This window comes from Aspergillus uvarum (assembly GCF_003184745.1).
Source record: "Aspergillus uvarum CBS 121591 unplaced genomic scaffold BO82scaffold_4, whole genome shotgun sequence".
NCBI classification, from domain to species: Eukaryota; Fungi; Ascomycota; class Eurotiomycetes; order Eurotiales; family Aspergillaceae; genus Aspergillus; species Aspergillus uvarum.
In genome coordinates, this window is record NW_020291301.1 from 497,189 (window position 1) to 524,393 (window position 27,205).

Sequence of the window (27,205 nt, forward strand, 5' to 3'; positions counted from 1 at the left end):
GACTTGTCCAATGAGGAAGTATGGCTTGCCACCATAGAACTTCTTTTCTGGGCGATCTGATTTCTATTCAGATTCAATTGATAGATTAGTTTAGCCAGAGTTTTGTTCTTAATATACTAGAATCCACGTTTGACACGAGCCTTAAGGCGGAAACTCTTAGAGCGCCACACAGCCGTCTTTAAATCTCATAGTAAGCGTCGTGGTGACGCGGCCCCCGCAGTAATCAAAGACACAGGATTCATCTGAGCCATGCGTTCTTTATCTAACGGTCATTGGCTATTAGGGGAATGCTAAGCTCAATAGTGGTTAGCATGCTTGCCCTCCATGCATAACAGTGGTGCTCGGATAAGTCGGGTCAGCATGGGTCCCAGACTTAACAATTAGTTGGACGGGCGCAGACCCAGAATAATAATTCGCTCATACATCCCCCATCCTCAGCCGTGCAAGATATATCATCTTACTGAGACATATTTGGCCCTGGATTATGGATTAATAACGCATTTTGGAGGTCTAAGTGTTTCTTGGTTTGTTCCCTCAGGCATCCTGTGGCTTAGGGCTACGTCTTGCCCCGAGCTAGTGAGGTCTGGGTGGTGAATCCTATCTAGGCGAACCGTGATAAGATAATTTACATGCCTCACATATCATTCATTTTTCACTGGATCCAAGAGAAACTCTATCCTGGAGCTCTCTTCAGGTAGCTACCGGGAGATTATGAGGCAACTACATGAGTGATATTGCGAGACGTCATGATTGAGGTCAGTTTCCTGTAAGCAAGCCCTACCATGAATTTCCAAGGTCAGCTTTTCGGGCACAGACAACATTCAACTCACTCAGCCCGTCAATGATCTACTCTACGGCAAGGGGTTAGATAGTCAGCGTCTCGGGATTTTTGAGTATAAATCTAGGATGGCTTGCTGCTGGATTCCTCCCATGATTCCACATTATCATTCAAACGTCCTTTGTACCCCCATCTTCAAAAAGCCGCCAACATGACCCGAGTCATCCTAGCCTTCATTTGCTTTCTTCTCATCAGACTTGGACAAACAGCAGTGTCCCCTCTTCCTTCGAGCACCGGACCATGCGACGTCATGCTTCGCACAAGCGAACTAATCGACCTGTCTCGAACCGATCCCTTTGACCCCAAAGGAGGAAAACGTGCTCTGCTGGTCACCACCTTTACCCCCGCGAGTTGCGGAAGTGTACTGTCCACATCATACATCCCGAATGCAACAGCCAGGTATGAGGACGAGTTTCTCCAGTCTTTCGGAATACCCTCAGGAACGTTCGAGTCGTTTCGGATTCAAACCAAAACCGAGCAGCAGCCACCGCCTTCCAGCCTTGAGGGAAATCACCCGGTTGTGCTGTTTTCACCAGCTCTGGGGACCTCAAGATTGATATACACAGCGCTGCTTCAGGACCTTGCCAGTTACGGATTTGCCGTCATCTCCGTCGATCATCCGTACGATGCCGACATCGTGGAGTACCCCGACGGCCGCACGGTCGTCGGAATCCTCGGCAACATCAGTACAGATGCGCAATACGACTCAGCATTGAACGTTCGCGTTCAAGATATGAGATTCGTCCTGAATCAGACCCACAACACCACGGCGCTCGGGGACATCTTCCCGCTGGCTCGGGGAAATGCCCAGCTACTTTCTCTGGATCGAGCAACAATCTCTGGCCATTCCCTGGGCGGAGCCACCGCCGCGCAGACCCTACTGGTCGATTCTCGATTCGTCGGAGGCATCAACCTGGATGGTTCACTGTGGGGGTCAGTCGTGGACGAGGGACTGTCGCGCCCGTTCCTGATGTTCGGGAACGCGAACCACACCCAGGCAACCGACGCCAGCTGGGCAGCAGTTTGGCCGCATCTGCAAGGATGGAAACTGGAGCTTCAACTCGCACAGTCGAAGCACTATACGTTCTCCGACTTTCCAGTGATGGTAGATGCCCTGAGTATCTCGGAAGAAGCTAAGCAGATTGTCCAGGCCGGGTACATTGGGACGATAGGCGGGCTGCGGGCCAGAAACGTGATTGTTTCGTACATCACTGCCACACTAAGGTACTTTGTCTATGGGTACACGTCTGATCTACTGAGCGGGCCTTCGGCGGATTTTCCTGATGTGACTTTTGTGTCTTCTTGACTTGGGAGGCGTTTTCTTGGATGATCGACCTGGTGGGAGAGGTGCGTTGCCTGCTAGCTCTATGCTGACGCTGTGGTTGGACCTGGTTAGGCAAGGAAAATGACTTAGTCGATAACAATAACTATCCTAAGCTCTTATTGTCCACGGTATAGTGGAAGGAGATCCTAGCAGACAGACACAGATTACTAAACAATAATTCATTGTCAATAGCTCGTAAAGTAACAATCTTAATGTTCTAGCACAAACATTTGGCACAACGACACTTTCTTTGACAAGACAATCCCTCTTTCGGACTATAGTAACCATACAAAGAGCCCTGACAACCAAACTTTGCTCGTGAAGTAGAGTCTCCAAGAGTCCGTGTCCAACGTAGTCGTTCACTTGAGAGTAGTCATTATCTGTATCAATCTTTATCCATGACCGATCCTGTTTGTATCCCACCCACTATGCCGGAGTGCTTCTCATGCAACTGCATCTCGCACAGCACCGTCATTCCCTACAGCTCACCTATAAAACACCCGCAATACCTCCTACACCAACTGAGCCTCCCCACACCCACCCAAATTCTCAACCCCAGAGACCTGCGCCAACAGCTTCTGTTTCCTTCACCAAGAGGAACCATCAACCATGGCAAGGACCGGCGAACCCCCGGTGCCCAGCACCATCGACGGCGTCATTTTCACGCTCACACGGCAACAGCACCCCAACCCACACGGGGTGATGATCGACCACGTGCACCTGGAGCGCGAGGGCCTCGGCGAGGGCGGCCACTGGGTCTCCCTGGCAGGGCGTCTGCTCCAGCAGCACTGGTGCCGGTGTCCGCTGGGGCGGGGGGAGCAGCGCAGGGGGGCGGCCGTCATCTGCGGCGGCCGCGTGCGCCTGTTCACCGATGAGCCCACCTTCCGCCAGCCGGTGGCCCTCCCCTTCTACCACCTGAATGAGGCCGAGTGGCCCGCGATCGACGGCATGGCCCCGCCCCTGCCGGTGCTCCTCGCGTTCCAGGAGCATTTGATGAAGCCTGCGACTGGGTTGACTGAGGAACGACTCTAGGTTGGACTGGCCCCTTTCAAGGGGAGGTAGCTAGGAGAGGCGGAGATATACACATAAATAAGAACAAAATCTCATCAACTCGGGCTACCGGGCAATTGATGTTAATTTGAAAATTGAATATGCAAGTCTTTTGGCAACACCGCATCGGATCTGTAAATACTAATCCCTTTTCAGATAAGCTTCAATTCTAACTTTGTACCCTTCACGCTCGCGATACACGGGCCACGTAGCGGTCGGACATGAGGCCGTACAAAATCAACGCGACGGTGTTGTCGATGGCGAGACTAAGGAAGGTCAAGCCAACGGAGCCACTGGAGAAGACGGTGGGGTAGGCTGACTCCATTGTCCTGTGAGGGTGGCAATGATCAGCGCGACCAAGGCGTAAGTGGTGGCCATGTAGCTCGTCGTCAGAATGAGGATGGGGGACTGGGCCAGGATCTGCATGGGTTCGATCGCGCTTTCGAGCACGGTGGACGCATCGACGCGGGCCTGATGTTTGGCCCGATACTCCTGCCGGCCGTCTGCGCACTCTTCCTGTAAGCGCTCCGCCTTCCACCGCAGAAGGACAACAGAGTATGTCTCGCGGAGCACCCCCAGGAGGAGCAGGCTGAAGAATCCGAGAACGATCACCATCAGCCAGATCAACCATCGCCAACCTAAACCCTGGGCGATATACGCTCCGGCAACCGGGGAGATGCAATCGACCACCATCTGCGTGCCCATCACTAACGTCATAGATCGGCCGGTTTGTTCAATTGGGAACAAATCCCCTACAATAGCAGGCCCGAGGATGAGAATCGACAGGAAGCAGCCCGTTCGGAACTGGAAGGCGATCAGCATAACAATATTAACGCTCAGGGCGCTGGCGACCAAGCAACAGAGCGCGAGGAGATTACCAACATAGAAGACAGGAAGCCGGCCAAACCATTCAGAGAGCGGCGCAATGAAGTTTCCCCAAGCTTCCAAATTGTGACAAGCAAGGTCTAGTCGATCTTACTGTGCGAGTGGAACTCTTGCAAGATTTGTAGTGCCGTGGGCACAATCATCATAGTCGAGAAGACACTGTAGAAGATACCCAAGGCTGGTCTACTTGGATTGACACTGCTAACATGGCTGCACTGTACTACTCCGTAATACTCCCATAAGTACTACTCGGGAAGTCCGGAGCGGACGGCTTAAGGAGTGGGGCTGGAATATACAGATTATAGTTCATGCCAGAAGAAAGAGTGTTCTTTTCTAATCGAATGTAACAACAACGTCTCGGTCAATTTAGCTTCCTTGAAAATCAAAGGTCTTGCAAAAAGTCAAAGCAGTGGTGGAATGCCCGGCCTAGTCCTTCAGGGTTACAATCATGCGGTTCCAGCCACCTGCGCCAAATCCACCAAAGCCTGCAGTAGAACCTCCTTGTTGCGGCGCAAGAACCAATGGTCGCCGTCTACCTCCCGGAGCGTGAACTGCGTCGACTGCACACCCCAGTGGGCCAATTCCTCACGGTACGCAATATCATCCTGGCGCGCGGAAAACGCCACGATGGGCACACCCAGCTCCGGCTCCTCCTGGTATTCGTAATCCAGCAGGAGGGGTGCGTCGTGGTGGAGCATCTCCAGGATCCCGAGCACGAAGTCCGGCTCGTCCACGTAGCGGGTGACCGCCAGGAGATAGTCGGCACTGCTGTCCCCGCGCAGGCTCGCCATCAGGAGTTCGCGCCGCTTCCACACCCCGATCAGCTGCGGCGCGATAGTGCCGGTGATCATCAGCGCGGGGAGGGGAGAAGCGCCGTTGCGCCGCAGCGCCCGCAGGACCTCAAATGCAATGATGCCGCCAAAAGAATGGCCCCAGAAGACCTCGGGGGGTTGGTCCCACGACTGGATCTCGGCCACGATGCTCGCCACGACGGAGGAGAAGCTGGGCAGCTCTTCGTCGGCCCGCGTCTCTCGGCCGGGCAGCTGGACAGCCACTAGGTCCAGGCCCGGCGGTGGGTTGACGAGAAAGGGCGTGAATAGTGATGCCCCAATCCCCATCGAGTGGAAGCAGACCACCCGCTTTCCGGCGCCTGTGCCCTGGAAAATCCAAGGAGACAATGGCGTCAGTTCCTTCACCAGATCAACCACGGCGGCGTGTTGGTATTTCTGAGTCGAGTCCTTGTGGATTTCTTCCTTGCCATTCGCGAGCAGATCTTGGATCTCGTTGGCTAGTGCCTGGATAGTAGGGTTGTTGTAGAGACGCATCAGGGGCAAGGTCACCCGTAGATCTCTCGCAATCATACCTCGCACTTGCGTGAGCGTCAAGGAGTCAAAGGCGTAGGTATTGATCTCTTCTTTCGGCTCGATCCGGCTCGGCTCGACGCCGATCACCTTGGCGAGACCGGCAGTTAAGACCTCGATCACGGGTCGGTCGTCCTTGGCCGATCCAGTTGGACCATCATTGTCGGCCACTCCCTTCTCATGCTGCACCTTAGCATAGTACGCGTCTTGCCGGAGGTGGTTATGTATGTCGACGAATGCCGAGAAACTGATGCGGCCAAGGACACGATGACAGGCCTTGCGGATAATGAGGCGCTCCAGGGTGGCCTCCACCGTATCGAAATCAAGTTGCAAGAGCCCTTGTGCTTCGAGTGAATCCAGGATGCGACTCCCAAGGTCAGCCGTGGTCATGCCGGCGTAGGATCCCAAAACACCCAGGCTGAGCGAAAGCCCTGGTAGGCCACACGACTGACGGTGGGCGGCTAGGGCATCGAGGAACTGATTCGCTGAAGCATAACTCAGCTGCCCCGGCTGGGCGATAACAATCGAGATCGAAGAGGCCATCATAAAGAAGTCCAGGTTCTTGTTTTGGGTAACCCGATGTAGATTCCAGGCGCCGAGCGCCTTGGGGCGAAACACCTTCCAGAAGGCAGACATCGTCGTTTCACTGGAGGGGAGATTATTGATCACGCCAGCACAGTGCATGACCCCTGCGATCGGCGGGTAATCGGTGGTGTTTTCAAAAATCGCTGCAATCTCCTCGTAGTTAGAGACGTCCGCTTGCTTAATGATCACTCTCGCTCCTTGACGTATCAAGTCATCGATGGTGGCCCGATGCTCAGCGGATTTGGGGCCGGACCGGCTGACTAGCAGAAGGTGACGGGCCCCTCGTTTGACCAGAAAGCGAGCCAGCTGTAACCCCAATCCAGCGGTACCGCCAGTGATGAGGTATGTCTTTTCCCTGGACGATAGTCGCAATTGGTCCCGGGGCTTCGACTGAACAAATTCATGTTCCAGCATCTCCACCGCTACTTTACCAATGGCGGATGAGCGAGAGAGCGACTTGAGCGCCTTGGGGAACTCGGCAAAAGGGAACCGGGTAACGGGGAGTGGCAGTAATTTCCCCTGGTTGAGCAGATTGGAGACCTCTAGCAGTAGCTGCCGGTGGAGCTCGGGCTTTTGAACAGGCAAGGAATCAACATCTACCACAAAAAGGGTACAGTTCTTCCGCAAGGGTTGGAGGCCGACTCTCATGTTCCGGTAGACATCACTCTTACCCAACTGCAGGCAGCGGCCGAAGGGAGCCAGACAGGCGATCGACTGAGAAAAGATATTCCCATTCGATGAATTGAGGACCAGATCCACGCCTTTGCCATAGGTCACTTTCTTGACATCATCACAGAAAGTCACCGACCGTGAATCAAACACAGCCTCCACCCCCTCGATGGCTTGTATCCAGGATCGACGTTGAGGATTGCCGGCGGTTGCATAGATGCGAGCCCCAAAGAGCTTGGCGACTTGGATCGCTGCGATACCCACCCCTCCAGCACCGGAGTGGATCAGGATAGATTCACCCTCTTGCAGGCGGCCGAGATAGACCAAGGCGTAATACGCTGTCATATATGCCATCGGCAAACAAGAAGCCTCTGCCAGCGAGATCATTGGCGGCACAGGAACAACGAGCTGATGATTGACCACCACGGACCCTCCGAGACCATTCGTGACTCGGGCCATCACGCGGGCCCCGACCTCCATGCCACTCACACTGGCTCCCACTCGCGTCACGACGCCAGCGACTTCCATCCCCAGGTTGTCGCCACTCAGCGCGTCGGGCGTCGCCTGATCGGATTGCATCCCCATGGACGTTATGACGTCGTTATAGTTCAGCCCCGTCGCATGGACTTCAATAGCCACGTCCTCCGGGCCCAGCACCGTGGGTTCCAGATCATGGATGGCGATTTCCCCGAACGAACCACCGTGGACCGGCTTACTGTAGTAACTTCCTCCTCGCGCGGGCACTGGTTTAGACGACCGGTCCTCGGACGCGCTGTCGACGGTCGTGACCTGTGGATAATAGCGACCGGACGAGCGAACGGCGACCACGCAGTCATGGCGACTGATGCGGGTATTTCCCAAGGCTTCGTCTAACGAGGATAGAGATTTCCAAGAACCGCGCAGGGGAAGATCGACCACCTGTACGGATATCCGCGGTAACTCATTTCGCATCACCCGGACCGCGGCCTGGACGCTGGCCGAGGCAGGGTCGCACTGAGTGTCCGCGGAGGTCAAGCAGCCACCTCGGGTGAGAACTAGAACTGTCGAGCTTCCAGCATCATGTTTGAGCCAGTTCGCGACCTGAGTGAGCGCGCGATAGACCAACTCGATGTGTTTTTCGACATCAGGACAAGCCATATTCATCACAGCCGGTATGTAGATCAATACTCTGCGGTCCAGACGAAACCCAAATTTGTCAGCATCGAAGTTCCTCGCGGCCTCTTCGAGTGGGAGCCGGTGGATTGGGACTGTGGGAAAGACATTTTGAAAGAGACAGGCATCATCGATATCTGTGGCCAGGCCGAGATCGAGGGAGACAATGTTCGTCAAACTCCGCGGAACACGGTCATCATATTCGGTCCCGTTTGGCGCATGTTCAAACGTGATCTCATGCTCCAAGGACCGAATGGTCTTAGTGGACCCCAGCCGTTTGATGACGAGGCTCTTGACAGCAACAAGCAGTCGACCGTCATCGGCATAGACTAGAATGTCGACATTCAAGGTCTCATCGGTCTGACTCTTCACTTTAACGTTTGACCAAACCGTCGAGATACCGCGTGAATCAACGACCTCAATCGCTTCCAAAGTATAGGGTAGATAGACCGCATTGACACCGATATTGTGCTGTACGTAGGCATTGACGATATGGAAACTGGCATCCAGGAGGGCGGGGTGGAAACGGAAACGGGCTGCCTCATGTGCGATGGCGGCCGGTAATTCTACATGAGCAAAGATCTCATTTCCTCGCCGCCAGAGGCTTCGGACGCATTGAAACGCTTCCCCATAAATCAGCCCGGCGTCTCCAATGTGTTTATAGAATTGCTCCACATCCACCTCGGTTGCAGATTGAATTCGGGCTTGGACACTGCTCATCTGCTCAGGTGTAACAGTCGACGGATCGTCAAGCATGTTAATTCTCCCCCGCGAGCAGACTTTCCATGGCGATTCTGGTTTGGCGTCTGGGGCGCGGGTGGCAATCACATAATCCTTGTTCATTGAGGTGATCTCCAGGATGAACTGAGGAGCAAAGTCTTCTGCGGGACTCAAGATCAGTGGAGCCTCGAACCGGAGGTCCTGCAGCCAGAGTCTTGATCCGGGGGTGTATCGATCAGCAGCCATGTATGCCGTCTCGATATGGCCGGTCATTGGGAACACCATGGCGGTTTCCACGCTGTGGTCTTTGAGAAAAGGCGAGGTACCCGTGCTGAGTCGAAGTCGTAATGAAGCACGACCATCGTCCGTTAGCTGAGTCGAGTCGAGATAGAATGGGTGGCGTCCCTTTGAAAGTCTGGCCTGCTCGCATTCAGGATTCTCATACCAGAAGCGCTGCCGTTGAAAGGGGTAGAGTGGAAGATCGGTCACACGGCCCCTGCTACCATTGAAGGACATGATATCTGCAGGCACTCCGATCGCATGTGCGGCTCCAATAACTCGTGCTATCGGCTCCAGCTCATTATCTCGTATCATCGAGGGTAAGACGTAAGCGGCACGATCCAGGGAGTTGACAATGTCCTGAGTACCGGAGACCAGCACGGGGTGGGGCCCGATCTCGACCAGATACTCACAGCCGTCCTCTAGCATTCGGGTCACAGTTTCTAGATATCGCACAGGTTTGCGCACGTTGTCAAACCAATACTCCCCCGTAAGATGCGTACCTGACTCGATAGCGGTGGTCACAGTGGAATACAGATCCATCCCAGGATGAGTCTGTTTGCCTTGATAGGTAGACAGGGTCTCGACCAGTTCCATTTTGTGTGGATCCATGAATTGACTGTGGTAAGGCACTTCCACCTTCACAAATTTAGCAAAGGAGCCACTTTCCTGCACATCGGCGGCGACTGTCTCCAAGGCGGATCTCTCCCCGGCGAGGGTAGTCATCTTCAAACCATTCATAGCAGCGATTTCGACGGTGGAGATGGCATTATTGCGGGTAATGAACTCCTCAGCTTCACTCGCCGACAACCCTACCGCCAACATGGTTCCCTTCCCCGCAGCTTTGGCCTGGACTCTGGATCGGATATAGATGACCTTGACAGCTTCTTCAAGAGTCAACGCTCCAGAGATATACGCAGCGGCAACCTCACCAATGGAGTGGCCCACAATTGCGCTGGGGTTCACTCCATAGCCAATCAGGGTCTCAGCCAGGGCAATCTGGATAGCCGCAATCCCCGACTGAGCAATCACCGTATTCGACAGCCGCGAAGGATCATTCGCGTTATCCGTTGAAATCTCCTTGACGATCGAGAATCCAGCCAAAGGTGCATAGATTTTGTCAAACGCAGCCAGCGTCTCCCGGAAGAGTGGTTGGTCCCGGGCCAACTTGGCGCCCATCCCAAGCCATTGTCCTCCCTGACCCGAAAACAGAAACGCAACCCGAGGAGTGGAGGCTGCTGCTGCTGTTGTTGTTTTGGTTGACTTTCTATCAAGCATCAGGATGTCTTTCGAGACCTTGCCTGCGTCCACCTGATCAAGTCGGGCGCACAGCATCTCTTTATTGGTGGCAGGAATAATGGCAATCTTGTGATGGCAGCCGCGACGTTTGTTCAATGTGTAGGCCGTGTCGCTAAGACTTGGGGACTTCTGCTTACGCAGATGATCAGCCAGCTCACTGGCCACTTGCTTCAACGCAGTGTCAGACCGCGCAGACACCACAAAGACCCGCGGATGCGAGGCGCTGACCGAAACCCATTGCTCGGAATCCGAGGAGGTTGGACTGGACACAAGGGAGTTTCCGTCCGAGGGGACCTCGCCAATGATCACGTGGGCATTCGTACCCCCTGCACCAAATGAATTGATCCCCACAAATACCTCATCGTTGGTTTTGCTATCGGGGAAGTTGGTCAGTGTAACCGGCACATCGAGATGGAGGCCGTCCCAGTCAATTTCCGGGTTCCGTTCGTGGTGGTTGAGTTGCGGAGGAATCTGCCGATGGAAGAGAGTCAGGGTCGCCTTGATAAACCCGACGATGCCAGCAGCTCCCTCCAGATGACCGATATTGCCCTTGATGGACCCGATAGCCAGGGGCAGGGCTCTATCTGCATACCGCCGCTGTCCAATCTGGCTGCCAATAGCGGCTGCCTCGATCGGGTCGCCCACAGCAGTGCCCGGACCATGGGCCTCCACGTACTCAACCTTGGCCGGGTCTACCCCGGCCTGAGAGTAAACAGTTTCGAGCAAGGCTTGCTGGCCTTTCAAGCTGGGAACTGTCAGGCCCTCAGCAGTATATCCGTCCTGATTCACCAGAGAGCCACGGATCACTCCGTAAATCCGGTCCTTGTCCTGCAGAGCCCGGCTGAGAGGCTTAAGATAGACCACGGCCACGCCTTCGCTGCGGACATAACCGTTCCCTGCCGCGTCGAATGATTTGCACTGTCCATCTGGGCCAAGAAAGCCACCTTTGGACAGAAGAATTGAAGTCTCGGGGCGAAGAATTGCATTCACACCCCCGGCCAAGGCAGCATCACCGTCACCAGACCAAATACTCTGGCAAGCAAGGTGGACCGAGACAAGACTGCTCGAGCAAGCGGTGTCCAGACTGACGCTGGGGCCTTGAAGATTCAGTCGATGAGAGACACGGTTTGCAATCGCACAGCTGGTACTCCCCATCGCAATATGAGGGGTGATGTTATCGCGCTGTTGGGCCTCCGTCTGCATGGCCAGATGATCATACATGAAGGTCCCGAGAAAGACGCTGGTCCGGGATCCTGAAACCTGCTCCAAAGGCGTGCCCGAGTCCTCCAAAGCATGAAAACTGGCTTCCAGAACCATTCGCTGCTGAGGATCAAGTTTGGATGCCTCGGTTGGATAGAATCCGAAAAACTCGGCGTCAAAAGCCGAGATATCATCGACAAAGCCACCTTTCCGGTTGCGAATCGCCCCGTATGCCTGGGAATCTGGGTCATGAAACGAATTGATATCGAATCGATCGCCTGGAACGTCGGTAACGAGATCCAGTCCTTGGCGCAACGCATCCCATAACTCCTGGGTAGAACTGATTCCACCCGGAAGTCTGCAGCCTATCCCAACAACTGCAATTGGCTCGCGTTGAGAGTGGGACATTTTGGTAGTTAAATTGAGGTAGGAGAGTCTGGTTAAGAATAACTGAAGAAGCTTGGATAAGATTGTATAACAATGGTGATGACCTTGATACTGTTGTTGTTGTTGTTGTTCACTGAATCTGGGTCAACGCCGCATATTTAAGTCTCTCACACTTCGGCATGGTTGAAGATCTCTCAGATTCTATCACATTCGCTATCATCTATGCCTTCTTGCATGACGGAGTGCCGAATGCTGTTTCTTTGGAAAGTCTTGCCACAGTCTAGGAGAATGAGAGCTTTACTGTACCATGATGTACCTTACAATGCACCTCAAGCTAGATCGGGAAAGCTGCTAGTTCTGAAGAAGCTGAAGATGAGCCTATCATTTCCCAGAAAGCTCATCATTCTTTGGGGAGGGACGAAAAGAACTTTAAGATGCGGAATGTTTATACTATATTCCCATACAATGCAAGACCCGTAGCTATCGAAGCACATGCGATCTGGCTGCTCTGCTACGGTGCCTTAAAACATCAGAGGACATTTGTTGCGTTGATTTAGCATGCCCAAAGATGTAAACTGTTTGGGATTGAGATCGTTGTGTCCAGGACTACCGGTCTTACGTGCTCCGCTCGCGGTGGGCAGTGTATCTCTTTCAGCACGGTGGTTTTTACATTCCTCGAACTCCCTGGCGAGAAAGCGAGGCCAACGATCATGATGTGCCATGGATTGAAAGGCTCAGTTGCCGACAGTAACAGTAGGTGAATTCATTCTGGTGGAAATTGAGTCTCTGGGATCTCAGTAGTCATCCCGCGGGAGCGTCCCGCTACTGCGAAACAGCAAGGGGTGTCTCGAGACAGTCGTGTCACCAAGCGTGTACGTAAGATACTGATCAACACTGTTTACTGACAGCAAGAAGCTCAATTGAGGTCTTAAGGCGACCGCCTCACAGATCTGTACTCGGAACCTACCAGCTTATCCGAGCTGTAGTCTGCAGATCAGTGGTTTGCTAGGAGGAGGTTGCATATTGAAGTTCTGCGAGTGGGGGGGGGGGAGCATTCTGGCAAAGGAGTAATCGATGTGGCTAGCTTCGAGGCCTAACCAAGCATACCGATCTGTCAAGATAGCAACTAAAGACTCAGTGGATGGGCATGTCTCTACATCCTGTTACGGAGCTTGAGGGGAATTTCTGTTTGATCTCGTCTATATGTCACTCTAGGCACAATCTTGAAGTATTGGACCAATTATAAGTTACTTTCAGAGAACTTCACCACAACCCGTGACGTTTCGGTTGCATTCATTGAAAAAAAACGCGATATCACTTGCGAGTGTTCTTCTTCCAACAGGATCTGCACTTGCAAAAGAAACCAGCAGTCCCAGAATAGACAAAGCTCTGATAATGTGCATTGGGCTTGGTATCAATTGCAAATGACGTTACGTGTGACAGAACTGGGAGGGAGGGAAGGAGTATTAGCATTGTCTTTATGGTTGGAAATAATCAACAGTAAGCATTTTGTTGAATGAATTACAGTGCTTTGATTGTGTTCTGTTATGCTTGAAGATACCTGAAGCGCATCTGAACCACTAGGACTCTGTATAAATCATATAGTATGCTAAATGACGTAGATGCCTTATATATTCATTATAGCCAAACCTCGCAATTGGCATAGTGCAGTTATGCAATCTTTGACGCTTTGGTAACAGAGGAATGTGATCAAAACACTAAGCAAATAGGAACACTAAACACTAATATTGTTCTGTAGTGCTGTGATTACCACTTCTGAAAGCACTTACAATGTGTTCCACAGAGGTGATGATGATGTTTCATTCGCTGGCCCCTCGCTTTAGGCAATATGTAGGGATCCACTATCGCTACTCTTTATCTACATCTTTGAATATGAACACGTAAATAATCACTTTCCTGGCAAATGTGTCCGACTATACAAAAAAAGCCTCGCTAACATCTCGTCAATATGCTTGTGTCCGAACTTTGGTGTTTACATCAGGCGGCGAGAGCAATGGCCATATTTTTAAAAAAGCAAAGCAAGTGAAAAAGCATACCATGTAACTTCTGACTATTAAGCGATGTCCGTGTTCTCGGACGCTTCATAGGGTTCCCCCACCAGCAGCCGCTGCTGCAAATCCATGGCGGTGGCCGCCGCGGCCGTCACGTCGAAGAAAGGGGTGTCAAAAGTGGCGACATTTTCATTCACGAAGCGGCCTTCGCGACGTCATGTTGAAGAATGGGGTGTGAAGAATAGAGACATTGTCGTTCAGCAAGTGGCCCCCGCAAGCGTTGGCTGTGCCGCAAGATAATTGGACGATTCGGGAGCTCGGAGTAATTATCAAATGCCGTGAAGATTCGGCTGTTACACTGCCAGATAGAATTAGGTTACGGCCCATAGCCGACCGTTTCCTGGAACCATTGAACCTATATTGAGCTACAGGAGCTTTTACCGTCCCTGGTAGTGATTTACATTCTTCCTCAGTGGGCTGCCTGCACCTGAGTTTTCTCGGCGACGGCAATTCTCGGCGATGGCAATTCCGGGGATTCCCCTAAGTAAGGGAGTCCAATTGGTCTCACGTCGCTGATTCGTTGCTTATGGATTTCCGAGATATGGAAACCCCGTACAGACGATGTATGAATAGCCCTATTAAGGTGATCTACGCTTCTAAATATCACTGTAGAATAAAAATATGTATAGAGAGATAGCTATAGTGGATCCCTGCATATCGCCTAAAGAAAGCGAGGGGCCAGCGTATGAAACATCATCATCATCGTTATTACAGTAGAATCACTTCGTTGATAAGATGTCTTGATACATCTTAATTTCAACATAAATACATCTGCATCAATATCGACTGCAATTCAAAGCTAGTATTTGAAGTAATTCTTTTGATTTTCTTCTACATAGTATTATGACTCGAGAATTATCAGGTATTCAGTAATAGTATATTTATATATCAACATTGATTCGTAAACTCTGTTTCATTCTCCATTCAACCTAGTAGTAACAAGAGTATCCGAGGTATTCAAGTTACCTTGCGGGCGCGAAGTAACTAACCTACAAATACTTTTAGTCAGAAACAAGGGCACACCCTGCATGGGACTGCCTTGGTGTGTCTCCGGACAGATAATTGTGATTAAATACCTGAGGTTTGATTAAAGCTACTTTCTTGAGCCTAGGTGCCCTTTCAGCTTTAAAGGTCGAATACTAGGTTGTCGTCTCCGGCCGCAAGAGCTTGGATGCTGAAAGTAAGGAGCACGTAGTAGTTAGAATCCAACCCCTTCTATGAATGCAAGTTGACTCAGATTCTTAAGCCTTTTCTGTGATTGGACTCAGAAAGAACTTCCCACTACATCTCAGGCATTCCGATCGAGAAGATCGGCTAATGTGAAGTTCTGCAAATGATCGGACCTTTAAAAAGAGCTGCCGTCATATTGCTGGAACGGGTATGGTAGGCGTATCGACAAGAACGACTGGGAGCGCGACCAAGGCGGCCCATAACAGAATCTTATTCATGGCTTATGTCTTCAACTGCTCTCGGCTCGATGACGGGGACGGAGTCGAGTCAAGTTACTCGGCGCAACCAATTCAGAGTACCACGCTGTGAATGCCTCTCCGTCCGAATTGAGTGAAACGCTTGTTCAACAATGCAGCACAGTTAAGAATAATATTAAGTTATGAATCAGATTTTAAGAACAATTCATTTGTTGCTAGTGCGAGTCAGTTATACCATACACTCTAATAAAATACTAATATATCCTAAATAGCAGAAAAAAATCACTATAATACAACACTCTTTATAAGGGCTGGTGGTGAAATAGTGCAGTAAACGAATGCCTCTCGCGATAGCCAAGGTGGTAGAATTATACCTAAAGGTGTTGTTGCTGATTTCCTAACTTCGCGGGACTGCCGCTGCCTTAGGTGGTGGTTCCGCGACCACCTCACTTAGCCGACATTCCTTCGCGATATCATTGTGAAGGTTGGAAGGGCGCGCAAAGGGCCCTTACAATTATAAAGGTTAAAAGGGCGTGTAATGGCTTTTAAAACTTTTTTTTTTTATATAAGTTCTGCTGTTGCAGCTTGGCTTTCTTTTTTTAAATATTGGCAAGGCCTGGCCTGGTTGGCTGAGCAGCTCACCGCCTACGGCGGCCCTTAGTTCCATAGAGATAGCCTGGAATCCATCCACCTTTCACGCTTCCTAAAATATATTTAATCAGCTGACTTTAACCGCTGTGACGCCTCGGCGAAGTCCAAGACAGCTTGAACCGTCTTGGCTCTCGAGACGATGTCTGGTTTACCTTGCTCACCTTTGTTTGAGCCTCCCAGCAGGCTCGACACGCTGCTCAGCGTATCCCCAGTTTTACGTCTCAATTCTACCCTCAGCTCTCGGAGCCTTGGGCATTCCATCAGCACGTGGGCGACAGTCTCCTGCACAGCCCAGTGCGTTGGAATCCATGAGGATTTCCCCGTTTCCTCAGAGTACAGTATGTTGCCGACTATACTATGGCGGCCACACCCCCTCAAAATTCGACTCGGATACTGTAGCACGAGACAGAGCAGAGGTATACTGTGATCATAGGTTGCTGTCGATAGCAAGGCGATATAAAGCTGTTGTGCTGTTTGCCGAGCGGGAACTAAGCCCTGACCGATGGCGGACTCGCCCGCGGGAGGGCCCGAGACCCCTCCCACAAATACGCAAGAAACCATCGCCAGCCTCACGGAGGACGACCTCGAAGCCAGAACTGCTGTCGAAAGACGGAAGCAGAACCAGCATGGAGACATCTTCGCTCCGTCGGGTCCAGCCGGTCGAATCACCAACCTTATCATTATTTCCGGCGACTTCAATCGACACCATCCGATGTGGGGCGGCAACCACATCGCACCTGGATTTATCGAAGATGCCAGCGACCTAATCGACTTTTTCCAGACTCACAATCTCCATAGCTGCCTCCCCCGAGGCACAGCAACTTACTGGGCCCTGAATAGCCCAGGACAAAACTCAACGATCAATCAGACAGTAACAGACAGCCCGGATCTGCTTGTCAAATGCCATCTGTACCATCAAAACTACGGATCTGACCACCGCGCGACCTACTCAGAATGGAATTTGTAGCCTCAGACTAGACCAAGAACCAAAGCGAGGAAAGCGTACGAGCGGGCGAACTGGTCCAAAATCGGCAAAGAAGTAGCCCAAAAGATGAGCCCATGGAAGCAGATCAAGACCCGGCCAACACTCGACCGAGTGGTGGAGGAGCTCACATCAGCAACGGCCCGGGCGGTGGACCGATTCACGCCTGATATGCGTCGAACGCCATACTCCAAGAGATGGTTTTCCCCGGACCTCAAGGTACAACAAGTAGAAGTCAATCAACTACGCAGAAGGTGGCAGGCGAGCTGCGCGAAGCTCGGATGAGACCATGCTAGCACCACAGCCGCCTGTGAGGCCATGCAACAAAAGCGGCGAGCTTAGACACGGACAATCGAGAAAGCCAAAGCATCGCACTGGAGACAGTTCCTGGACAAGGCGGGTAAAAGAAAACTCTGGAAAGCAGCAACCTATATAAAGCCTTGAGAAACATGGGGTTGCACCCCAATATTGCGAGCTGGCCCTAAGGAGATTATCCAGAACAAAGACAAAGCAAAGGTGTTTCTTAATGTATTTCTTTTTATAATAGACACACCCGAGCCCAGCCCACCAGCTTCACTACTCCCGGAGCTTCTATAGCACCTAATTACGGAACTTAAAGTAGACAGTGAAAGGAATAACAATACTAAAGGAGGATAGTTTATCGATATCAGTTAAAAAAAAGTCTCCGTATATCTGAAGGCCTTTATTATCCGCATTTTATAGTATATGTAGATCTAGAATACTATCTAAAATACTAGTATAGTATAAGGATTATTGTATTACAGAAGCCATGTAAGCTAGACTACTCGCTTTCTGGAGTCTAGTTACTAATTTTACTGCTGAACATACTTAGAACGCCTCCAAAGCAGTAATAGTACAATGTCTGTTCTATCTAGTAAAAAAGCATAGTCTGCTGCCGAACAGCTAATTTTGGCAGACGCCCAGGCCGAACAACTAAGCAAGCCTTATTAGTAATGTCTAATATAATTAACTAAGCATAGTACAGATATAAGGTAGTAATATTGATTTTGTTCAACCTTAAGGGTGCCTTTAGCGGGGTGAATTGGGTGAGCCTAGACTACTCTTTACAGGCGAGAGGGATTCCGACGGTGGCATGGAAGTGGATTGCAAGCTTCATAAGTGACCGCTATGCAAACATCGGATATGACGATTTAGGCACCAAGACAGAGCCCCTCGCGCATGCAGGACTTGCGCGGGGGTCTCGGTCTCCACTCTCTCCTATCTTATTTGCATTCTTCAATGCCGACCTGGTCGACCAACCTGTCGACTCCCACGGAGGCGCGTCGGCATTTATTGACGACTACTTCCGACAGCGAGTAGGCCGCTCGGCCGAGAAAAACCTAGCTATTATGCAGTCCGAAGATATCCCTCGTATCGAGAAGGGGCACGGCGAACCGGGTCCAGCTTCGCCGCCGAGAAAACTAAGCTTATCCACCTCACCAGAAAGAGGGGTGAGCACCTGGAAGGGCAACTTACCTTTAATGGAACCGATGTGAAGCCGTCACCTACAGCACAACTGCTGGGGGTGATGTTTGATCAGGAGCTCCGCTGGAAGGAACACGTTCAACAGGCCTTCAAACGCGCTACCAAAGTCACTATCGCTTCAAGTGGGCTACGGCATCTGCGTCCAGAGCAAATGCGACAGCTCTACCAAGCGTGCGTCACGCCTATCGTGGACTACGCATCAACAGTCTGGCATGACCCGCTTCGGGACAAGAATCACCTCCGACAATCGAACACAATACAGAGAGCCTTATTGGTCCGAATTCTCTCGGCATTTAAGACAGTAGCAACAGCAATACTAGAGGTGGAAGCCTACATACTTCCTACCCACCTCCGCCTCCGCCACCGAGCGCAACGCACCATCACAGAACTACACACTCTGCCTCACGATCACCCCATCTGGAGTGCCCTATCACGAGCCCAGAGACGCAGGGACATTGAAATGGAAGTGTAGCAGTGAAACAAATGGCTAGCCAAATGACCTTCCCCACATCAATCGTAGGTCCGTGCATTTCCTCAGGAATTGCCCTTGTATTCGAGTTCTAATTTCAATACTAAAGATGGTATGCCCCCGAACTGAGTTAGATTCCTACAAAGATCTAATTATTACCTACCCTTCAAAAATCCGTTCACTAAGAGGCAATAAACAAGAGTCTTCCTTACGGATCTGAGTCTCAAGGGAAATTCTCTTCCTATCCTAAAGCTCAGTATTCATTGTTCCTTACATAGAGACCAAAGTTTGCTGGTGGAGCTGCAATCATATTCACTTAAGAACAACAAGATGATGATAGCCTCTACTCATTGTGAGCCCGATAAGACTCTGCGAGGGTATAAGAGCTCCGAAAAAAATACCGTGTATATCTCAAACAGTACGGTGAATCCCAGGACACGCCCCATGCTCAAAGACGGCGCTCAAGGCTTATGTGAACGTTCTTTCTTCTCAGATTATTTGACAGATGAAGTAAAATTGCAGTATTATCAAATACAAGTAGTTTTTTGGTTGGCCGAATTCTGTGTGGTCAGCGTATTTGGCATCGTAGACTAAAGTTCCTCGTGACCACCCGGCAATTGAGACTTCTGGTATGCTTCCATAGTTTTTTTAGCTTCATGAATTCTGAAGGCAAATCGAGCACCAGCTAGTGCTTCTAGAAAAATGTCTGCCTCCGAGCTACCTCCGATCATTCTAGCATGCTCACCAACACACTGTCTCACAACACGTGCGATAACTGATCGATCACAGGCATTACCCAGAATAATGATTTGATCGAAATTTATGTATGCTTGTTCGGTCTCAGCTGCTTCTTCTGTGGTTCAAAGACTAGATTAGTTGACTAGTCGCGGAATACACAAGAGCCAAAAAACAGATTCGGGGTTTATCTCACCTTGTATGCAGATCAGAAGGTTATCCAAACCCTCCGCTAGCTTGCTGATATATTCAGCTTCAGTAGACTTGATATCTTCCCAGTAGAGAAATGCCTCCTTCTTTTGACCAATCCACCAATCGTCCAGTTTTAGAGGCCATTTATCAGGCAATTCCTCTTCAGATGCTTCTTCGTCCCATGACTCAACATCGCTTTCCGCCTTCATCAGAAACCGTGATTGCCAGATCGCGGAATCCAGAGTATTGTATGAAGCGCCTTGATCCAGCTGTTGTTGTATGTCCATATTGGTCGAAATAACCATTTTCGTAAGTCTGTGGTTGAGGTTCATACAGCCCATTGATTCGAGTGGAAACTTCAGTGTACACTGCGTGTCAGGTGTTTGAACATCGAAATGCCAGACGCCATAATCAATGATCAGAAGCTTATGATATTTAGTAGCCAAGTTCACAGCCGTGATTTCTTCGTCCAGTATATTTGATTCAAGCATCGTCAGAAGTGTGTGAGGGCTTATTGGTGGGAAAGTGGGCATAATCCCAGCTTCCTGAGCCGCTTCAATGACAAGTTCTCGGACCTCACGGCTGAAAAACTGTGGGACCAAGATGAGCGCCGATGTGATGTTAGTGCCTTTATTCGTCGACGAGAGATGTTTCACTCGCTCAAAAGCTTCCAGAAATCCGAACTTCATCTGATCTGAAGAGAGTTCCTCATCCGCATTAGGGCATTTTGAACCAAAGAAAGCATCTCGTAGACTATACACATTGCTCAAGGGGCTAGAGTGACGTTGTGGCTTGGCATGGCGATCTTGATAATAGTTCCAGCGCAGCAGACCCATGACATGGGAATAATTTGGAAGATAGGAGATAGAACCACGGGAATAAATACCTGCCAAGGGGATCCGCTGGTCAATGGAAGGGACACAGGCAGCGGTCCTGAATTTTTATTGGGTTAGTGGATCATTACTAGAAAGATAATGTGACTGGAAGACCTCGCACACTGTATCAAGAGATAGGTTTATCGCGATTGGCTGCGGGCCTGTTGTATCGCTGCATGGTGATGTGTTGTTATTCGACGCATGGACTAGCCCGCAGCAGAGAATAAAGAGAATCGCTCGAAGCCAAGACGATGGCCCCGCCATCTCTCAGTCTTCCTTAATGGTTTCAGTCTGCGCGACCGGATCTTGGTCTCCCACGATTAATCTGCAGGGGTAAGAGACAGCCAATGATGAGATCCGAAACCTTGAAGAGAAATCTTGCATGGCGGGGATGTCTCCAAGGTGAGACAAAGGCGGCATCACGTGAACCGCGGCCGCTTATGCCGCTTAGGCCGCTTCCCTGTTTTCGCTTTTCCCGTTGCTCCTTTATCCACCCAACGTCTCCTCTGTCAACACACCAAGACAAAATGCAAGCTTATCTCGGTTGATCAGATCGGCCGAGCGCCTTGCCCTTCAGCATCTCAAAGTGTATGGTCGACCATACAGCCGACTGGTGCGGATTGGTGTTTTCCACGGTTATCTTCTACCCGATTCTCAACGTCAGCCCTGGCTTCAACATGGTTAAGCAATGGTTTTGGGCGACCCCCAGGATATGTCAGTGGGCCGATTCGGAATCTACCTCTTGGGTTATATTATCGTGTTATTCGTGTTGAGACCGATGATAGTACGGGAAGCGGTGACTTTGTCTCCAATAGTCTAATGCCACGCGGAGGTAACAGTCTCAGAGCTTATATCCGAATCAACATCTGATTGGAAGAAATCCTGTTTCTGGGTCACACCCTTAGGCACATTTCTGACTTTGTGTATGCGCCAGGACGATCTTCCAGCCAATCACCTCGTCAAATGTGTAAGCCACGAAGTGGGGGCCGTCAAATCTCAGCCGCATAACACGGAAGGAGATTTGACGAGAATGACTAGTTTGAGTGACAGGAGTATTCTCAATATAAAACGAAGCGTCAGTTCCGTGCGTTAAGATTAGCGGGGTTCCCCCAATGCACAGTGCACACACAAAACGAAGCTGACGATTTATGATTTACCTTCTTTCCACCCACCCACATCAGGCCCGGCCCGCGCAGTTTCTATCCATGACACAACGCACTCTCCTTTTGTGGGCCCTCTTGGGGCTAATATGTGGCTCTCTAGCTGCCTATATACCCAAGCGTGACACGACAATAACGATACCCGACGGCGTCACCTACCACCCCGAGTCACAAGACATCTGCACACAGGCATCATGGACGGATGTTGCGTCGTTTTTCTTGGGAAACTACCTATCTCATGTCGCAACAATAGTCAAGGCACCGGGTGAACCCCTTCATATTACCGCCGCAAATATGTTCTTCGTTTTGTTGTTTCCTTGCCTTGGAGCTGGCCGCGGCATCCACATGATATTCCGACGAGCAAGCTTGGACAAAAAACCGCTTCAGCAAGCTCTGAAATGCCAAGCTTTGGTTATGGTGGTTCGGGACGTGAAGTGGCAGCCGCGAGCAGGTGACAATCTCCGCTCACTCTTATTGTTGCCCCCGAAAGGAGTTCAAGACAGGCGTGCACCCCGCGCTTTAGGCGAGTACTGGCGGGCAGGTATGTCTATCACACCCTGAAACAGATTCGGCTGTACATCCAACTCATCAGGGAACACTTGGCTTTAGCCGTCAGCAAGAGCTGGATCAAAACCCATGGGGAAAAGATGTATGTTCACGCAGGCGCTTTCTCGACTAATTTAGCACTGACGGAGGCTCCCACAGCAAAGGATATACAGGCCCGCTCAAGTCTGAAGTTGCTCTTCCGCCATGGCTGATCATGAACTACGGGACCGCTAGCAAACACGCCAAGGTAGCCCAAGGCTACAATGTCTCTGGAATCTGCGATCTGCCAGAAGGCTATGCACTGGCTTACGTCCCACCGAATGCAATGGTTGAGTCTACCATGCCGGAAGTCGAACTAGACCGTATTTTCCAATCGTCCTATAGCCTGGCTTCCGGTGTCATCTCCATTGTCCAAATCTTATCTGCTTGTTCTGCCTTGTACCAATCCAGAGGCTATCAAATCACCGCCTTTGGATATGCAGCATTTGGATTCACCGTGACCCCGTATCTGGTCATGTCCTTCTTGAACCTGCTTGCCAATTGCTTGAACCCAACCTATCCCAATATTTATCTCGTTCAAACGGAGATCATGGATGAGGCAGTGAGCCGTGGCGGTCATTTCACTGATATTGTGGGCAAATTAGAAAGCGAGCCGCTTATTGTTGAAGATTTGACACTGTTCAATGCTAGATTCGAACAGCGCGAGGATCAAATGTTTTGCCGGATCGGAGATAGGGTGTGGGAAGATGGGGACACAGAACCCATCCCAGACGAAACTTTCACGCATGAAAAGGCCAGCGAGGGTTCTATCCGCAGGAATACACCGATCTTGTCCTCTGTAACTGCATTCCCCGAGATACCTCCACCGCAGGCTGAGGAGGCACTACAAACGCAAGAAGTGCAATTCAAACATGACGGCAACAACGAACAGCCTTCAAGCCGAACTTTCGAGCCTACTTTACTCATCCCAGCCCGCTACAAGTTCAAGCTATCCTACGCAAACACCTCGTCCACGAGCATCCTTTACAGAAGGAAGCACTATCATACCCGCGCATACCTCTCTGGTGCCCTGACCATGGCAGTGGCTTCGTTGCCCTTCGTTCCGATGGGCGTAATGTCAAAGTTCCAACCAGGAGGCAGTACTGTCTCTCAGAGAGCCTGGATCATGGCATGGTACGCTGCCGGAATAGTGTCGGTCCAGAATCCATATTTCGCGGATGAGGTCATCGAGTATAGCTATTATGGCACCCGTCGTCTGATTAAGACATGGCACGAGTATAGCAGGGTTCGTCAAGCCAGTTATGTCTTCCAGAGGTTGGCTTCGTCCTTGACCGTTCTTGTGCCACTTGCGCCGGCTATTGGTGGCTTCGTTGTGGTTGGGCAAATGTTGATTTCGTATGGATCTTGTACGGGGCTCTGAGGCTTGGAATTAATCCTTGCTGCTAAAAAGCATAAAAGCCCCAGGATACTAGGCAACCGACTCAAGGCCGAAACTTACCAAAGATATTTAGGCCACGATTTTCTCCCGAGATCCAGTTTCTCACAATAATGCCATCTACCTCTATCTCCACAGAAAAGCAAACTCTCCTATCAGATTTTTTCGTTTGCTTATCCCGCTTCCATAGAACGTGGTAAAATTGAAAAAGCAAAGATGAGTCCTGAACAGAGGCTTTGATTTACTGATGCCAAAGTGGTCTTTTCAAATCTCGATGGCCGTAAAGCAGTGGTGAACATCACTCAGTGTAACCATCGAAACACTTAACATAATGCTTCTCGGCCAAATGTCGAAGATCTATGTCTACGGGGTTACCCTCACACGCAGCAAGGTTAAGCAACATACGCAACGTATTATCGTCTTTCCCAGAGTCTCTTTCGTCTGAGTTCTTCTGGCCTTCGCCATCGCCGATCAGGGCTGCAAGGGCATCGATATTATCGAGGCAGATTAATGTAGAATATATTTCTAGGTCACGGCGTGACAAAGCAGTCCGCAATTCTTGCCCTTGCCAATCTAAACATCGACTACCTATATTTACGTTCGCAAGCAAAGGTCTCATTGAACACTAGTACCTCTTAGATGAAGGGCTCATGATAACTCGCAATAAAGGCTTCTCTCCTAAATGGTCTTGTGTATAGATGCCTTCTGGAACTGTCAGAGCAAAAAAACGGATATTATTTAGATTACAGAGCTTAGATACCAGATGTAGAACGTTCTCGCCGCGGGAATTACGGTATCAAAAATGCGCTTCGAGGTCAAATTCTCTAAGGTATCCCACAATATTGATGTAGGAGGCATTGGCCACCTGGCATCCCACAACTTTATGGTGGAATATCATACGAAGCTGAGGCGAAGAACTTGGAATCATGGGAGAAGACGTCTGAGTTGAACGGGCCACACTGGTCCTCGAGGGTCTGGAGTCAGTGGCCGCCTTTACGGTACGGGGAAGGCCTGGGATATCACGAAAATATATCCAATTTTAATGGCTTAGCGCACCGGCTTGATGGTATGGATCCCGGGAATGATTTGACTTCGCGCGACGACCTTTGGTTCAAGGCTGGACTCCGCGGTTTGTACTATGGTATAGTAGTTACTATATTCTAGTCGCACAGCCAGTTGTCATTAGAAGTGGCATGACACTTGCGGTTTGCTTCGCACGAAACACTCCTTGAGATCTCACTTGTTCAGCTTGCACTTATAGAAGCCCGAGCAACCAAACGGCGACATTGTTGGACAGTATTCCACTTTTTCGAGGGGTAGAAACCACAAAGTGATCTCAAGCACTAGGCTTGAGGTGGCTCATAGAAGCGGGCGAAACAAAATCCACCCTGCGCCATTCATGAAGTGCATCATAACCATGCGCCCTTTGTATTTAGTCAAGAGAGCTTCTCGTTGTATGTATGGAAGAAGGGGAGTTCAAGGTACATGTTATATATTCACTATGTATTTCTACATCCACACACACACACAATTCATTAACGCCCGGCGGCTAAGCCGAAAGGGCAACTAAATCTGATCCACTAATACAGGTCTGGATACTTTCAGTATATGTCCTCTCAACTACGGAAAACCATTGCGGCCACTCGGCAAATAGAAAATCTGCCGGCAAAATTAGAAGTAAAAAAAGATAAACCCCAACAACCCTAAGAATAAGGGATCATTAAAAATAGTCCCTAATAAAGAACCTTAAGAACAATACTTTTAACCCTAGAAAAACCTAAAGTTTGTTATATAAGAAGGGGCTGAGTTGGGTATATAATTTAAAAAGCTTCTTTAAGGGCTAATGGGGGGGGGGGATGGTAAAAAGACTAAAAATTAACTTAAAAAGTACTTTAATTATACAGGCCCTAGGGGCCGGAGGAGATGGCGGCGGAGGAGGGGGCGGCAGAGGGGGCTTAGTTATAGTAACTATTTTAGTAGACGGTTACTACTGCAGAAAAATTCTTTTTGCCGAGTGGCTACAATGGTCTTCCGCAGACCGGTATGTACTACCCTGGTATGTCCATGTATTGATGTTCTAATATTTCTTCATCAGACCCGCGTGGCCCTTCTAGGCTTACTGCAGGTAGCACTAGCAGGCAGCCGCTGCAACCTGACATGTAGGCTGCTCATTAGTTTAGATTGCGTGATGTTTTAATCCGACGTGCAGCTGAGCCCCAGCCACCTTCATAACTAAGTTGCTTCTTTAGCCATCCGGACCTCTCGGCCTCTTTCTTCTCAGCAACAACATCCAACACAACAAAATCGCAACCGGTTTTCGAAGTCAAGATTCCCTCCACTATGCCTGCGGCGAACCTTCCAGTGATCGTTATCGTTCCAGGCGCCTTCGGCACACCTGAAGGCTTCGAGAAATTGCGACCGTATTTGACGCAAGCCGGATACGCAACACACCCCGGATCATACCCCAGCTGCAACCCCTCTGATGCGGCCAACGTGTCCTCTTCTCAAGATATTGGTTTCCTGCGCGACAACGTCTTACTCCCCCTTCTGGACGAACAGGGTAAAGATGTCGTCATCATCGCACACTCATACGGGGGTGTAGTTGCCGGTGGCGCAGCCAAAGGACTTGCCAGGGAGACCAGACGAGCCCAAGGTCAAGCCACGGGCGTTGTAGGGCTAATATACGTGGCGGGCAATATTACACTTGAGGGAGAGCCGCTCTTGACGGCTGTCGGCGGCGCTTACCCTCCGTTTATCAAAGTCGACACGGTACGTACGGTCTACCCAGAACCGCAATCATCACCATAGGCTGGTATGTTAATATTCTTCTGTTCATATTTGTTCCCAGCCTTCTCAGGGGCTTGCTGTCATTGAACCAGCGATGGAAGTTCTGTACAATGACTGCGACCGTGCCCTGGAGCCGGAATTGGCGAAGTTCATGCAGCCGCACGCACTCCGCGCCTTTGAATCCCCGGCCACTGCCCCAGCCTGGGCGGAGAGTGCGTTTGATGGGAGGAGAGCTTATGTACGTACCCTAGACGACTGCTGTAACCCTGCATCGTTGCAGGATACGTGGCTGGAGAAGTCCAAGGTCGAATGGGATGTGGTGGACTTCAAGACCGGACACATGCCGTTTGTGAGCCAGCCTCAGGCTCTGGCGGAGCAGATCACCAAGTTCATTGACAAATTTATTGCGAAGTAGGATGGTGATGGGCTCAGTGCCCTCAGCATGTAGCAGGACTCGAAATACACACCAGTCAAGTTGTCGTGCTCGCTAAATTGTTACCAACGCCATGACACCTTTGTATCATAAGACGGCCCGGTCGAACGTGAAAAGCCTTTTGATAGTGGTTACCTCAAGAAGCCAATTCGAAAAACCTTTCTCAAAACTATTGCGAGCTAGACA

At 50.5% G+C, this 27,205-nt stretch overlaps 7 protein-coding genes across 7 annotated transcripts; 4 read left to right on the forward strand and 3 right to left on the reverse strand.

Moving 5' to 3' along the window:
* Window positions 1-983: 983 nt before the first annotated feature.
* On the forward strand, window positions 984-2,195 carry BO82DRAFT_418609 (PAF acetylhydrolase family protein). The gene has a single exon (XM_025640080.1). It carries the CDS (start codon window positions 990-992, stop codon window positions 2,142-2,144), a length of 1,155 nt encoding a protein of 384 aa, XP_025496420.1. The 5' UTR covers window positions 984-989; the 3' UTR covers window positions 2,145-2,195.
* Window positions 2,196-2,771: 576 nt separating this feature from the next.
* On the forward strand, window positions 2,772-3,194 carry BO82DRAFT_397966 (uncharacterized protein; the record flags this gene model as incomplete). The annotated part of the gene is made up of 1 exon (XM_025638994.1): window positions 2,772-3,194. One exon carries the CDS (start codon window positions 2,772-2,774, stop codon window positions 3,192-3,194), a length of 423 nt encoding a protein of 140 aa, XP_025496421.1.
* Window positions 3,195-3,488: 294 nt separating this feature from the next.
* Window positions 3,489-4,096, reverse strand: BO82DRAFT_397967 (uncharacterized protein; the record flags this gene model as incomplete). The annotated part of the gene is made up of 2 exons (XM_025638995.1): window positions 3,489-4,016; window positions 4,091-4,096. 2 exons carry the CDS (start codon window positions 4,094-4,096, stop codon window positions 3,489-3,491), a joined length of 534 nt encoding a protein of 177 aa, XP_025496422.1.
* A 326-nt stretch (window positions 4,097-4,422) lies between these two features.
* Window positions 4,423-11,770, reverse strand: BO82DRAFT_418611 (fatty acid synthase S-acetyltransferase; the record flags this gene model as incomplete). The annotated part of the gene is made up of 1 exon (XM_025640081.1): window positions 4,423-11,770. The coding sequence occupies one exon, from the start codon at window positions 11,768-11,770 to the stop codon at window positions 4,544-4,546; it is 7,227 nt and encodes a 2,408-aa protein (XP_025496423.1). The 3' UTR covers window positions 4,423-4,543.
* Window positions 11,771-19,374: 7,604 nt separating this feature from the next.
* BO82DRAFT_428680 (uncharacterized protein) lies at window positions 19,375-20,619 on the reverse strand (the record flags this gene model as incomplete). The annotated part of the gene is made up of 2 exons (XM_025640459.1): window positions 19,375-19,709; window positions 19,788-20,619. The coding sequence occupies 2 exons, from the start codon at window positions 20,617-20,619 to the stop codon at window positions 19,447-19,449; spliced, it is 1,095 nt and encodes a 364-aa protein (XP_025496424.1). The 3' UTR covers window positions 19,375-19,446.
* Window positions 20,620-21,863: 1,244 nt separating this feature from the next.
* Window positions 21,864-23,784, forward strand: BO82DRAFT_273170 (uncharacterized protein; the record flags this gene model as incomplete). The annotated part of the gene is made up of 3 exons (XM_025631046.1): window positions 21,864-22,345; window positions 22,411-22,467; window positions 22,524-23,784. The coding sequence occupies 3 exons, from the start codon at window positions 21,864-21,866 to the stop codon at window positions 23,782-23,784; spliced, it is 1,800 nt and encodes a 599-aa protein (XP_025496425.1).
* A 2,355-nt stretch (window positions 23,785-26,139) lies between these two features.
* Window positions 26,140-27,001, forward strand: BO82DRAFT_273221 (esterase/lipase family protein; the record flags this gene model as incomplete). The annotated part of the gene is made up of 2 exons (XM_025631048.1): window positions 26,140-26,568; window positions 26,648-27,001. The coding sequence occupies 2 exons, from the start codon at window positions 26,140-26,142 to the stop codon at window positions 26,999-27,001; spliced, it is 783 nt and encodes a 260-aa protein (XP_025496426.1).
* Window positions 27,002-27,205: the final 204 nt, after the last annotated feature.

Excerpts from the sequence above, each read along its gene's own strand:
- BO82DRAFT_418609 (XM_025640080.1), top strand. The coding sequence starts at position 990 with ATGACCCGAGTCATCCTAGCCTTCATTTGCTTTCTTCTCATCAGACTT.